We start from the raw sequence: 12,247 nt of genomic DNA, 5'->3' as shown, positions 1-12,247 counted from the left end.
AGAGGTTGTCCTTTTGGCGTTAAGCCTGGAGCGAGCGTGTCAGTTCGTAAAGGCATTTGGCGAGCGTGGTGGAAACCTCCATGTTACTTAGCGCGAGCACAGAGAGGTGCGTCTCATGCCTCTTTACCAACCTGAGAGACGGGGGGAAACAAAAATCAAAGTGATGTTAGAGCTGTTCTCGATCCCACAAAAAACTTACAGACAATATAATGCAAACTGGAACATTACTAACTGAATGAATGACCTCCGACAAAATTTCTTGAACCTTTAACCCTATTAAAATAGACCTCTTGCAAGTGATTGCGAAATTTTTGTTGCATATACTCAAAATATAGACATGCAAAAATACCGATGTCGGCTTTGGCGGACCATTTCTATTGCCGAGTTCTAAGGGTTAAGCTCCTCCAAAAGGTAGTATTTATTGCATGTCTGTATTGAGTTGAATATTACTTTTGGTTGTTCTATATTTTATCTATACTTTGTGTTAAATGCAGGACATCTTTCAGGTCACTAGGCAAAGTAACAAATGGCGGCAAAAACCAGAAAGTCCACTCAACACCTCCTCGAAGCCAGAATGACACTTACATGCGACCACAGTCAGAGTGCTTGGCGATGTTCTTTAACGTTAAGGCAGCAGTTAGTCGTATGTGTTTGGTCACTGGTCCCTCTTTCTCATCCTAGGAGAGAAAACAAACAGGAAATAAATCCATTGATCCCACTGTGATAGATGACAGAGGGTCAGTGGTAGTGGCAGTTAGAGACAGACAAGAGGAGTGCTCTTAAAAAATTTTTTTGTTCAAAAAATTGACATTTATAATAGTAAATGCTGTTAGATGCTAATTGGCGGTTGTTTTAAATGGATATAGTCAAACTGGACAATATTTCTAACTTATTTGGTTAGATTCCAACTTAATGAAAACCTGGAAATCCCCATTATTTCAAACGTATTACCAGTCTACTGTGACCTGTGTTTGAACTATGAAGTGAGGGAAACAATGGGATTTAAAAGCTTAAGAGCCGCTTATGTCCACCTCGACTGACCAAGAGCTTTGTAAGTCATACAAATCTCTGTGTGTATTTGGGTGTTTGTTTCTATATGTGAGTGAGTTTTACAAAATATCAGGGAGAAATGTGATAATGGTCAGCCTTGTTGTACTCACAGTGAAGTCCCTGAAGACCAGGTTTCGAGAGCCTCTGCGTAGGGCCATGAGAGCTGCGCTCGGATGATTCACGATTGCTTTCGGTGCTCGCGGTGCCGGAGAACTGCCTGCTGCAGGCGGAGTCCTGAACACATCGAGCAGAAACACAACACGTCAGTGTCATTTTTCAAGTGTAATATCCTAACATAGGATGTAAAGTAAGCTTCTATATAAAGTCCAGGCTACATACTGGGAAGAAGTCTGATTGGGACTCTGCGCCTGCTGCTCCTCTAGTTTGAGTCCAGCCAGCAAAGCTTCTCGAGAACAGTGCTTATCCTGGAAGGTGAAGAGCAAAAACAGTTTTTACATTCATCTTTTGCAGTTGTTATAATTATGTGTCAATTTGGTATCACTGCTTCTATAAAAAGCTACATATCAAAAAGCCAAAAGAGCTTCTGTGAGTCAGACAGTGGAGGGAGTCTCACCTGTAGATGCGTGATGAAGGACAGTCTCTGCCGAGGAAAAGGTTCACATCCCTCCCACTGACAGTGGCCTCCATACACACCCTTCCCACCGTGTTGTGTTGCTGCGTGATAAAACACCTGAGACGGCGTTTCAAACCACCTAGAGAAGAAACGGTAACAAATCAGCAAAAGCTCAACAGCTTGGGATAACTGTGAAGGAGACGCGGCACGTCTCCATCGCGTACCGTTTACAGGCCTGCCACAGACACTTGAAGTTCTGCCCTGCTTTCCTGCTCTGCTCTGGCGGTGCTGCGGGGCTTTGCTGTGCTGGGAGGTGAGGACTGTGGTTACCCAAGGGTGCAGACTGGGATACAGGGGGCGGGGACGGGGTCACGGTAGGCTGTGGAAGAGTTAAAAAAAATAAAGGCAAATTAATATTTATTGATACAAAATAAACTTGAGACACAATTTAAGAATACTGATTTAATTAAAAACATCAGTTCTAATTTCCCCCAAAAAAGTATTCAAGTTTTAATAATGCAGAATTAATAACTCTTTATTCGAAAGAGTCGAGTAAAACACTTTAACAGCTTTAACTATTCATGTGACAAATTACACATCAGTGTTTCCATGGCATCGTTTCTTTGGAATAATCACAGCAGCTGCATGGCATCTTGCTTCTTGAAACAGCTCCAAGTGAACAAGTTACACTGAGTGGAGCTTAAAAAGAAATCCAACTTACTAAGACACACTGTATAATTTTCTATGAAACCCTCAGTCAGAAGATGTTGGCTGAGATGTAACCGAGGCCTGTCTACTGGCAGAAGTTGTTCTCTCAGCTGCTTTTCTGTAGGAGGTGGGTATCAGTGAGAGCCACATGGTCTTAACTGGCCTCACCTTCTTTACCTCCAAACACTGACTCAATACACTTGAATCCCCTTAAGACACTGACATTCCTTATAACAAAATGTCTGTTATTAAACACACTTGTTTTCAGTTTCATGTTTACACACGGTGTGTGTCAAAACATTCATGCAGTAATGGCACGCGCACACACACGCGCACTTGTAATACCAAACAAGTCCCTTTCCTGTAAAACATTAGCAATGCAAGTTATTGGCAGATTTTAAACCTTGGCGTGACTCTTGAACATTACACATCTGGAGGATAATATGCAACTTTAATTCAGTTACATAACTGTTTATGTCAGAGTCAAATACTTGAACCATATTAAAAACACACCCTGTGAAGTTTTTGACCAAAAGTGGAAATGTTGAGAGATATTTTGAAGGGTTGCCTTTGTTCTCCCAGCGTGTACACGAGGACACAGAATTCCAACAGCATGATGTGATCTACCACAACAAAGACTATATGTCGTGTACAAATCACACTCATAATAGCTGGTGATCCTTCAACCTCACCTTCAGTTATTTTAAATTATGCAAAAACAAACAAAAAATTAAATGCATCACTTTAACCGACGAGGATATGGTTAATTAGACTTACTACCCACAGAACATGCGCATCACTCGGTGCTACTCACCGTAGTGTTTCTGTGACAGACAAGCAGGACACATTTTGTGGCAGACCTGACATCCATTCACACTACAAGAAAACACTGTGGTTAAATGTGGCTTACTGTTAGACTAACCGTACAATGACTCACCGTAGAGCCAGCTGCCTGTGTGGGCGAGCAGTTCCTCTGCTGAGTGGCGTTCTCTATTGCTACTTTGGCTACTGTGCTTGGGTCTGTTCCTGCTGGCACCGCCACCATGGTGGCGCTGCTGCCGGCGTTGTTGGGGTCGCTGATGGTGATGATTCGCACGCCAACTTTATTTGGGATCCCCGAGGACACCGCAGATGTGCTGCGGTCCTCGTTCTCAGCTGGTCTCTTGAGACCTCGAGCCTCAGAGGCCACTCCATTAGCGGGAGAGGCGGCAGGACTCTGGGAGGTAAGAGTAACAGTGGAGGGGAGGGTGGAGTTGGGGAGCAGTTGCTGTCTTAGCACAGGCGTTGCGTAGCCCGGCCCTAAAGGTCCGTTGGTTAGTTCCGAGGGAGGCTTGTTGCCTACCGCCTGGGGTCCGTTGGCCAGGCGCTCGGCCTGTTGGGCTTTGGCAGTGTCCTGCTGGGGGGGAGGAGGACTAGGGAGAGGGGGGTCTGACCCATGACTCTTCTCAGAGGGGCCCACCTCCCCGTTCCCCAAGTACTGTTTGGAAGCAATGTGATTTGGAATGTTTTTGTTGAAGTTGCCACCACTTTCACTCCTATCAAAGTCACATACCCCGTTGACCAGAGTCCTTTTAGAGTCGGGGTTTCCTTCCAGAGGTTCCTTCGGGCCGGGGGAGAGGGCCTGCTTCCCATTAGCAGGGTGACTCTCCGTCGCCGGGCCGTTGAGCGCCCCCTGGCTGTTCCCTGAGTGGTATGGAGGTAGATTAGACTCCATGCACTTCCGACCGTTTAGCAGCTTGGCACCTGCCGCCACATCGCCGTTACTGGTTTTCCCGTTGGAGTCTCCCTCCGCCAAAGAGGAGTTCTCCATCACCTCTATCTTTCTCTCGTGGATGTGCAGCCCTGTGGCGTCCTTGGCCTCCTCCTCCTTTTGACAGATTATCTTGTCTCCTCTGAGGGGAGCTGGCAGTGGTGGCGGTGTAGGTGGTGTAGATGGTGGTGGGGGAGCTGCTGGGGCATGGTGGGGTAATGTTCCCGGAGAGAAGGGAGGAAGGGGAACTCCTGGAGCCACGGCCCCCTGGCTGACAGCAGCGACAGCAGCAGTGGAGGTGGTGAAGCCAGTGTTGGGGACCACGGTGAACGTGACCTGTCCAGCTGTGGTTGGGCCCTGGATGATGGTAGCTGCACCTGAACTACTCGTGGAAATCAGCTGGCCTGGCAGGAGCTGGACCGTCTGGAGGGCTGGGGCTCCTGCAGCAGGAAGCTGACCAGGAACCAGCTGGACATTGAGCTGCTGGGGCTGAGGAGAGGGATTCTGGGGGGTGTAGTTTGTCTGGTAAATGACCTGTGGGCTGGGAGATATCGTACTGTTGGGAAGGGGCACCTGTGGCGCAGGAAGGATAAGCTTTCCTCCTGGAGTTGAAGGCCCTCGCTTTGGAAGCAGTAGCTGTTTGATCAAGCTGGACTCAGTGGAGGTAGGCTGAGAGGGGGGAGGTTGGGAAAGGATTTGCAGTTGGGGCTGCTGCTGTAGTTGCTGCTGTTGATGCCGTTTCATGGACAGGGCGTGGCTGACCGTTTGACTTGACTGGACCTGGGTGTTGGAGAGAGAAGCGGGAGGCGGGCACGGGTTGGAAGCAGCTCCAGGCTGCCCGGCTATCTGGATAGTCTGGGCTCCGGAAATGGTGGAGGGGTTGGCAAGAACGATCTGGTGTATGGCGGGGGTGTAGGCAGGGCTCTGCTGGGGGTTTTGACTGACTATGACGACACTCTGCGCCTGCTGCTGAGGCTGCTGGTTGGGAGGGGCTATCGTGGCTGCTGGTCCACCTGACTGGTTTGGCGCTGGTTTGGGGGCGATATTCTGAAATGTGACTCGTGATGCCTGGGAATTTGGTACACCTGCGATGCTCATTGCCTGGCCGCCTCCAACCTGGATGGAAGAAGAGGGTGTCGAGGTCGCAGCAACAGACTGAGGGTCCATCTGGGGAGGCGTTTGAGGCAGGGGTGGGTGCTGAGTGATTGGAGGGCACACGCCGTGTACCCTGGCGGTAAGGATGTGGCCCTGTGGTACCTGCTGAAATAGCGTGACAGGCGTCCCCGTTGGGAGCATGGGGGAGTGTTGCTGTTGTTGCTGAGCAGCAGGGTTCTGGGGGCTGTGGTTCTGGGTGGCCGGTGTCGACGTTGGAATCTGGACTATTGGACCAGGCCGGATCTGTTGCTGCTGCACTGCTGCCAGAGGATTTGGTGGTAACTGTGGAGACACCTGCTGGGGCACCGGGTGACGGGGAACAGTCGGGTGGCTTGCATGGGGAGGATCCTGTGCAGGTGAGGCCACGGATGGGGTGGCACCAGCGGTGCTGAGGCTGGGGCCCAGGGCCCGGACAAACTGGGGTCCAGGACTGAGATGCCCGGGAGGTAGGCCTGGTAACACATTAAAACACAAACAGAAGTGTTTAGCTTTCAAAGTTTAAAAAAAGGGCTTTTACTCTTTTGATACACAAATACCCACGCTAACCTGTCTTCATTTTGAAGCACCTTTCTTTAAGGAAACCAAGAAAAGTGTTTTAGCATTGTTTCTGTACAAATCTGTCTCCATTCATGACTTTTCACATACAGTATATAGTGCATGCCTGAGGGCTGACCACACCTTGGACAAAGAACTGCCCTACATGTGAAGGCTTTCCTCCTGCACAGCGTTCTGAAATGCAGAATTTGACATCACAAAAGCAGCTAGCTTACACAACAAGGTCATCACCATCTGTACTTAGTTATTCTTGTTGAGTTAACTGCTGCTTGTCAAGGCTGATGTTTGTTTTCTTCCCGGAAAAGGGTCACATTAAAAGGAGCCTGACAAATCAATAAAGGACACTACATGACTGACAAGACTGAGCAAGAACATTTGGGTGTGTGTGCCACTGTTTCTGTGTCTGCTGGTGCAAACTAAAACGCAGCCCAGGGGTTCTTAAACCAAAACAGGGTCAACAGTGATTCCATACGTCTTCATTTTAGGGGGTCAAAAAAAAGAGGGGTGCAGACGCTAGGAGTAAAAGCAGCTTTGCAAATAAAATAGTGTGGACTATCAACTGAGTGAACATTATAGTTAAAAGTATAAAGTATTCCCTTATATAAATAATGTATAATTGGTTTTATAGACACCTCCGTGTTCAGTTTCATGACATCTGACACAGCTCAGCAGCTTTTCTTTCAACTCGCCTAATAAGCTGCTCCAAATATCTTCTCTTCCTGCAAACATTGTTTTCAATACGTTTGTCTTTGTAATATGTTTAGCTTTATAGTTTTGTAAAAGCAAATGAAAGACGGTAAACATGATTCATTCTACCTGGAGGTTGGGCCTGAGGGTCTCCAGGAGCATCGTGTCGAGCTGCTGGAGGTGTAGAAGCTGCTGCCGGATTCTGCTGCTGATGTTGCTGCTGAGGCTGCTGGTAGTACAGCTGGATGGGCAGGGGGATGGACCTTCTTCTTAGCCCTACCAGGAGGATCTGAACCTGACTGCTGGCCTTCGCCTCGTCCTGCCGTCGCATCGTGTGGTTGGGGAACACAGTCCTGTTGACGCAGGAGGAGACAGAGTTTCAACACAAAGGGAAAGATTCAGAAGGCAAGGTTCAAGTATTTTTCACACATTCACTTAGATTTTATTATTCTACAAGTTCATCTTTTCAATCTTAATCCCGGGCTGGATGACAGGGCAACAAACATAATGATACTTTTTTTCATAACGATAAATATAAGATTCATTACGATCTACAATTTGCTGATGATGCCAGTTTGAGTAGTATCCTTATAATGATGTAAGCCTGAAGTAACTATCTATAACTTTAGAATATAGTGTATTAAAATGTGCTAAAGTTGCGGCTTAATCTGACGATGATATAGCCTCGACAACGGTGAACATTCCGGGTGTGTAGCCAGCGTTTAGCGATAAAAGACTTCCAGTCTAGACTTCTTTTTCCGCTTGCTGCATTGTTTACAGAAAAAGAATCTTTTTTTTGTGATTGACTTTAATTAATGAGTCTTCAACATCATGATGCAGATTTGTAAAAAGTTCAAATGAAGCTTTGTCAGGTCTGTCCTCAAGAGGAGAAGAAAACTACTTTTACAATGCTCGTTTGTTGCACAGAGGTCGGATCGATCATGATGCATTTTAGGAAGTCGGGAAATCTGAACGCTGAATGGCTTTCGTGACACAGCAAGAATTTTAGATCTAGAACAGACTGTTAGCTGAACTTGCTGCAGATGTCCGTTTATAGAGATTAATAAGAAAGTTCGTCATCATCAGATGATGCTGATGGGAGCCGGGATGTCATTACAGCGCATTACGGTCCGCCTGCTTTTGCTCTCCACACGGACTGTTTGTCCTGCATACGCTGCAGCCTGCTGATACGTGACTGGTCAATATTACTGAGACTACAAGTGTAATACAAACGGAAACCAGAACACTTGCCATCCCTAAAATCCACGTCCCTGCCTACATTCTACATTTCTATGTAGAATCTGTAAATAGAGATTATTTTTGAAGTAAAGAAAATCAAAACTGTTAACGAACACAGGATAAAGAGTCTCTCATTTAAAATCGGTCACCCTGCCGCATCTGAAACAGCATGTCAACTAAGCTGCGTCCAGCATTAGCACAGCTACTATCCAATTGCTTGCCTTGTTTCTAACCCAGGATTACTTTAGTGTTCATTGTTCACAAGGTTTTATGTAGAGGTAAATTATCAGTAGAGGTCTCTTCCTCTTAGAAACAAATGGAGCCAAAGATTAAACGAATAAAAACACTTCATAAAGCAGTTTCAGAGTAAAAATTCAGTATCTTCACTGCTCTTCTGCAGACACAGGATGTCTGGTGAGCAACTAACTTATCTGTCACACGTCAAGTCAACAGTTTCCTCATATTTTACAGATAACTGAAACTCTTTAACTGTTACTTTTGTGCCGCTCGGTTTCACTTGATACATTTTTTTCTCTTTCAAAGAAAACATCCACTTTCTTCACCAGACGATCAAACACTGCTTTGAAGTGGGAGGTGGGCGTGTACTATTGTGGACACTTCAAACTGCACCCGAACTGGCTGTTGTTGCCATTTCTTTGCTGCGCGATAGGCCGTTTGATGTAGAAAGTTTATCATTGTTCCAAGCTCTTATTAAAAGCTCTCCACTGATTCTAAAATCCTCAACAGGAAGCATTATGTCTTCAGGTGCATTTTATCTGAACACCTCAGTGTAAACTGACCACTGACTACTTTTGTGGGGGAAAAGCTTTTTCAAACATCGATTCAGGGTATTTACTCTACAAGCCACAAACGTCCTGTTGTAAGAAGCAACTCAAAGAACTATCAGAGCATCTATAAAACTCCTCCCTCTCTTCTTCGTTTTTTTCTGCTGTCCTGCTGGAGGATCGTTATCACTATTAAAACTCTAAACAGATCTTTATCAAAGCTGCGCTACAAAAATATCTTCTATGTAAACAGTCCTGGTCAGGACACATCCAATAAAATCCATAAAAGCATCCAAAAGGGGAGGAAACAGGTCTCACCGCAAACATTTGAGGAAGCCAGTGGAGTTCAAGATGTTGCTTCGTCCCATTTTACTGCATGTGGACAAGTACTCCGAGTACATCTCTGATCGAGACACTGAGCCCTCGCTGTGCGTCTCAAAGTGTGCGTTGAGCCTGATGGAGAAACAAAGACGCTGACATGAGCTACAGATATAAGGGAGGTAAATACAAATTTTAAAAGAATTCTGAAAAAAAGCCGTAAATTTGTGTTTTTTTTAAGTTAAATAATCAGAATTCACATGTATGGGTGACCCAATCTTACCACTGCAGTGTAAATTTTTCCCCGTCTAGTTCAACAATTCCAGGGGGCGGTTGAGCGGGCTGAACTGGGACCCTCGTTACTGAAAAGACAAACAGAAAAAACATTCAAGGTGTCTGCATTATTGAATTTGTTGCTGAACTGCAAAGCTAAAGCACAACATAGTGAGTGTGTATTGATTCAATAAGGTTCAAGTTTGTAACACTCCCCAGGCTGTCCACTAGATGTCAGCAAACTGATAACATTGCAGCCCTGTGGAGGGAACACGCTGACAGCACAGGAATGACACTTCCAAGGTTAGGTGTGTTTTAATTCCCACAAGGGTTCAACTGTTAATTCATGTGAGTCACGGTGCTGTGGACAGATGATGGTACATCTGCATTTGTCACGTCGTTGACGCATGATACGATCAGGTGACAAACAATTACAAAGATTCAGAGATCTAAAAGTAAAGAGGTTTTCTGATTGGTGATCTTCAATCAGCTCTTTTCATCAATCGCTCAGTGCTCTTTTTTCACTTTTATAAAGTCTCTTTAAAGTAATAACCTAGATTTTTATTTAAATTAATGTCTGTTAAGTCACTATCTATCAACGAATTAGGTAATACAATGGTGATTAAGCCTATGGCCCTCTGATGAAAGCCTTTGCATTTGCAGTATTACAGACTGGGTGTCTGGTGCGACATTCGTGTAAATAAAATCACAAGCGGCGCCCAGTTAGTGACGCGTTTTCCATCAGCCAGCAGTGGTTGGTCTGCCAGAGAGGGTAGGCGGAGCTAAGCGGCTGCTTTTCCGCTCTCTGCAAGTGTTGCGAGTAGCCAGTAATCTACTATGGCTGAACAAACAAAGAAAAGATGGATGACTACAGATACAACTTCAACAAGAAGTGAAAATCCAAAGACAATGAAACACATTGGACGCTCAGATGAAGGCAAACAGTCTGTAAAGGAAAGAGTTACAACCGGAGCCAACCATGGACGTCACACTCTCTTCGAGATTACAACTTTAATTTCTAGTTTAAAATGTATCAGTTTGTAAATTAAAGTCTTAGACAGGAAAAGGCCCCCTGCTCGACTGCAGACCCTTTTTAATTAGCAAATAAGAATTAAGAGATCATAAAATTGCCCACCGCGGTGCACTGCTGAGAAATGTGAATCCATTTAGATGGATTTTTCTCCATTGTGTCCGCTGTGTACAAAACCAACTTGGCTGTTAAACAGCTCGTTGAGAAAGATGGAGTGGAGTTCTTGGACGGCTCAGCAACAGGCGAGTTAGCACTTTCAAGAAAATAAGATGTCAGCGATTCTGCAAGTTTTTAACTGTTCAGAACGTCACATTAGATCACTTTTAACTGTGTGCCCTAAAAATACAGTCACTGAGCCATGTAAAAACTTGTCTTTATTCCCTACATCAAGGCGTCAAATTAAAATCCCCTTCATGACGTTAAAATTGTGCTTGGTGGTTAAAATCTGCTAGCAACAATCATCTGACCAATGCATACACTACAAGCTAAACAAGCGTGTTTTCCTCTGCTCATAATGTTTTTGCCGTGTGCCTTGCAGGAGGCTGAGTGAACATTGATTGTCTTGTTAAGGCAGAAAAAATGTCCTAATCATTTAATCAAGCAGCACAGGTTTAAACCAACTCTCTTCAGACATTATGTGTGATGAAATGCACAGCCACTCACCCGGAGCCGGTGCTGCCTGCACGGCTGCAGGAACCTGCTCCACCAGCTGTGGTCGAACCTCGGCTGCCTGGTCGGCGCTCGCCTGATGCTCGATCAACCGCACCGCTGTTAGAGCGTCAGGTCCAAACGTATGAAGGTCGACCGACACTAACCTCACTAACAGGTCTGACAAGAGAGAGGAGGAAAGGAAACACAGAATAGCCTGGTTACATTTGTTGTTTATTTATCAGATAATAGAATGTTTATTCCAACACTGAGAATAAATCAAAACCAGAGCTGTAAAGATTTAAACGGTAGAAGTAAATTAATTCTTGAGCCAAGTGTTCATGAATGGAAAAACTAGCGTGATAAAACTTGGCAGGAAGACATGTTGCTTAAAATCTTCAAAGCCCAAGTGACATTAGATTTTAAGCCCTGGATTCACTTATTAAGGAAAATAACCACAATGAAGTAAAGTTTAAAGTCGAGCCAAGTAAATAAAAGAAAAAAAATATAATAAGCTTCTCTGTTAAAGTTCAAGAGAGAACACATACCTATGCTGTGATCAACTGTGGCGATCTTGCTGCAGGGAATCTCTCCGAGCTGGGCCAGCAAGTACAACACCTCCAACGAGGCCATGAGGAGCATGAGGTCAGGCAGGGTGAGGAGCATCATCACCTCCCTGTACGAGTCCTGGTCCACATACTCGCAGATCAGCACACCGTTGTCCTCTGCCTTGCTGAGGTTGCCCAGGATTTCCATAGCTAAATGGCACAAACAAAAATATGTTAAACCTGACTGGCTGCAGGAAGCATCTTGACACAACGAGGTCACCGAGATGACTGAACCCGACAACTCACCTCTCATTTTGAGAAACCTGTCCCTGGACATCAAGCATTTGGTGATGGTGTGAAAGATCAGATGAGTCGTCCGAAAGTCAACGGGATCCAGCTGGAGCTGCAAGAAATCAAATAAGGTTTATTAAATGATTCCAGCACCATCCAGCAAGTGTAACACTCATTATGAATATATTAACCTTCTTCTCAGTTTTATACACCTGAAACAACAACACACTAACAAACCAAACAAGCTATGACTCACACCAGGGCTGTGATATATAAAAACAGTTTGCCAGAAGCAAATAAAAAAAATGAGCGGAGAGCTGCTTGTCTGTGCTTCTGTTAGACCTATCTGTAGTGTTACCAATCCTGCCTTTACTTCAAAGAAACTGGCCTTGTGGGTAACATGCATGGGACAGTTTGTTATAGGAGTTCAGTCTCTCCTTTGCACATGTTACGAAAAATACACGGCTGTACTCCGGACACAGCGATGAGCATGCTTTCCATGGGTTGAGGAGCAGTTCGCCACAGTCAGTCAAAGCTGGTGTTCTCTGTAATCGGTAGAAGCAATAATATTTGAAATCGGCGCAATAGCTGTGGAGAAAGTTGTACAAACAGCTTGTGGTTTGCCCATTCTACGTT

The 12,247-nt window shown here is 45.3% G+C and overlaps 1 protein-coding gene across 1 annotated transcript in view; it reads right to left on the bottom strand.

Moving 5' to 3' along the window:
* Positions 1 to 12,247, bottom strand: part of arid2 (AT-rich interactive domain 2) — a 40,550-nt gene continuing 28,303 nt past the window's right edge. The window contains exons 9-21 of the mRNA XM_069671462.1: positions 11,627 to 11,723; positions 11,321 to 11,530; positions 10,788 to 10,952; positions 9,105 to 9,183; positions 8,822 to 8,956; positions 6,609 to 6,832; positions 3,270 to 5,689; positions 1,849 to 2,003; positions 1,625 to 1,763; positions 1,390 to 1,475; positions 1,161 to 1,284; positions 586 to 677; positions 1 to 131 (exon numbers count right to left, since the gene is read on the bottom strand). Of these exons, the coding sequence (XP_069527563.1) occupies positions 20 to 131; positions 586 to 677; positions 1,161 to 1,284; positions 1,390 to 1,475; positions 1,625 to 1,763; positions 1,849 to 2,003; positions 3,270 to 5,689; positions 6,609 to 6,832; positions 8,822 to 8,956; positions 9,105 to 9,183; positions 10,788 to 10,952; positions 11,321 to 11,530; positions 11,627 to 11,723 (4,038 nt within the window). The 3' untranslated portion in view covers positions 1 to 19. The remainder of the gene's footprint in view (positions 132 to 585; positions 678 to 1,160; positions 1,285 to 1,389; positions 1,476 to 1,624; positions 1,764 to 1,848; positions 2,004 to 3,269; positions 5,690 to 6,608; positions 6,833 to 8,821; positions 8,957 to 9,104; positions 9,184 to 10,787; positions 10,953 to 11,320; positions 11,531 to 11,626; positions 11,724 to 12,247) is intronic.

Source organism: Semicossyphus pulcher, unplaced genomic scaffold, assembly GCF_022749685.1.
Source record: "Semicossyphus pulcher isolate SPU_LCO1_2020_fin unplaced genomic scaffold, fSemPul1.0.p SCAF_20, whole genome shotgun sequence".
Lineage (NCBI taxonomy): Eukaryota > Metazoa > Chordata > Actinopteri > Labriformes > Labridae > Semicossyphus > Semicossyphus pulcher.
Note: the sequence above shows the minus strand (reverse complement) of the source record. Positions and strands in the feature narration are given on the sequence as shown.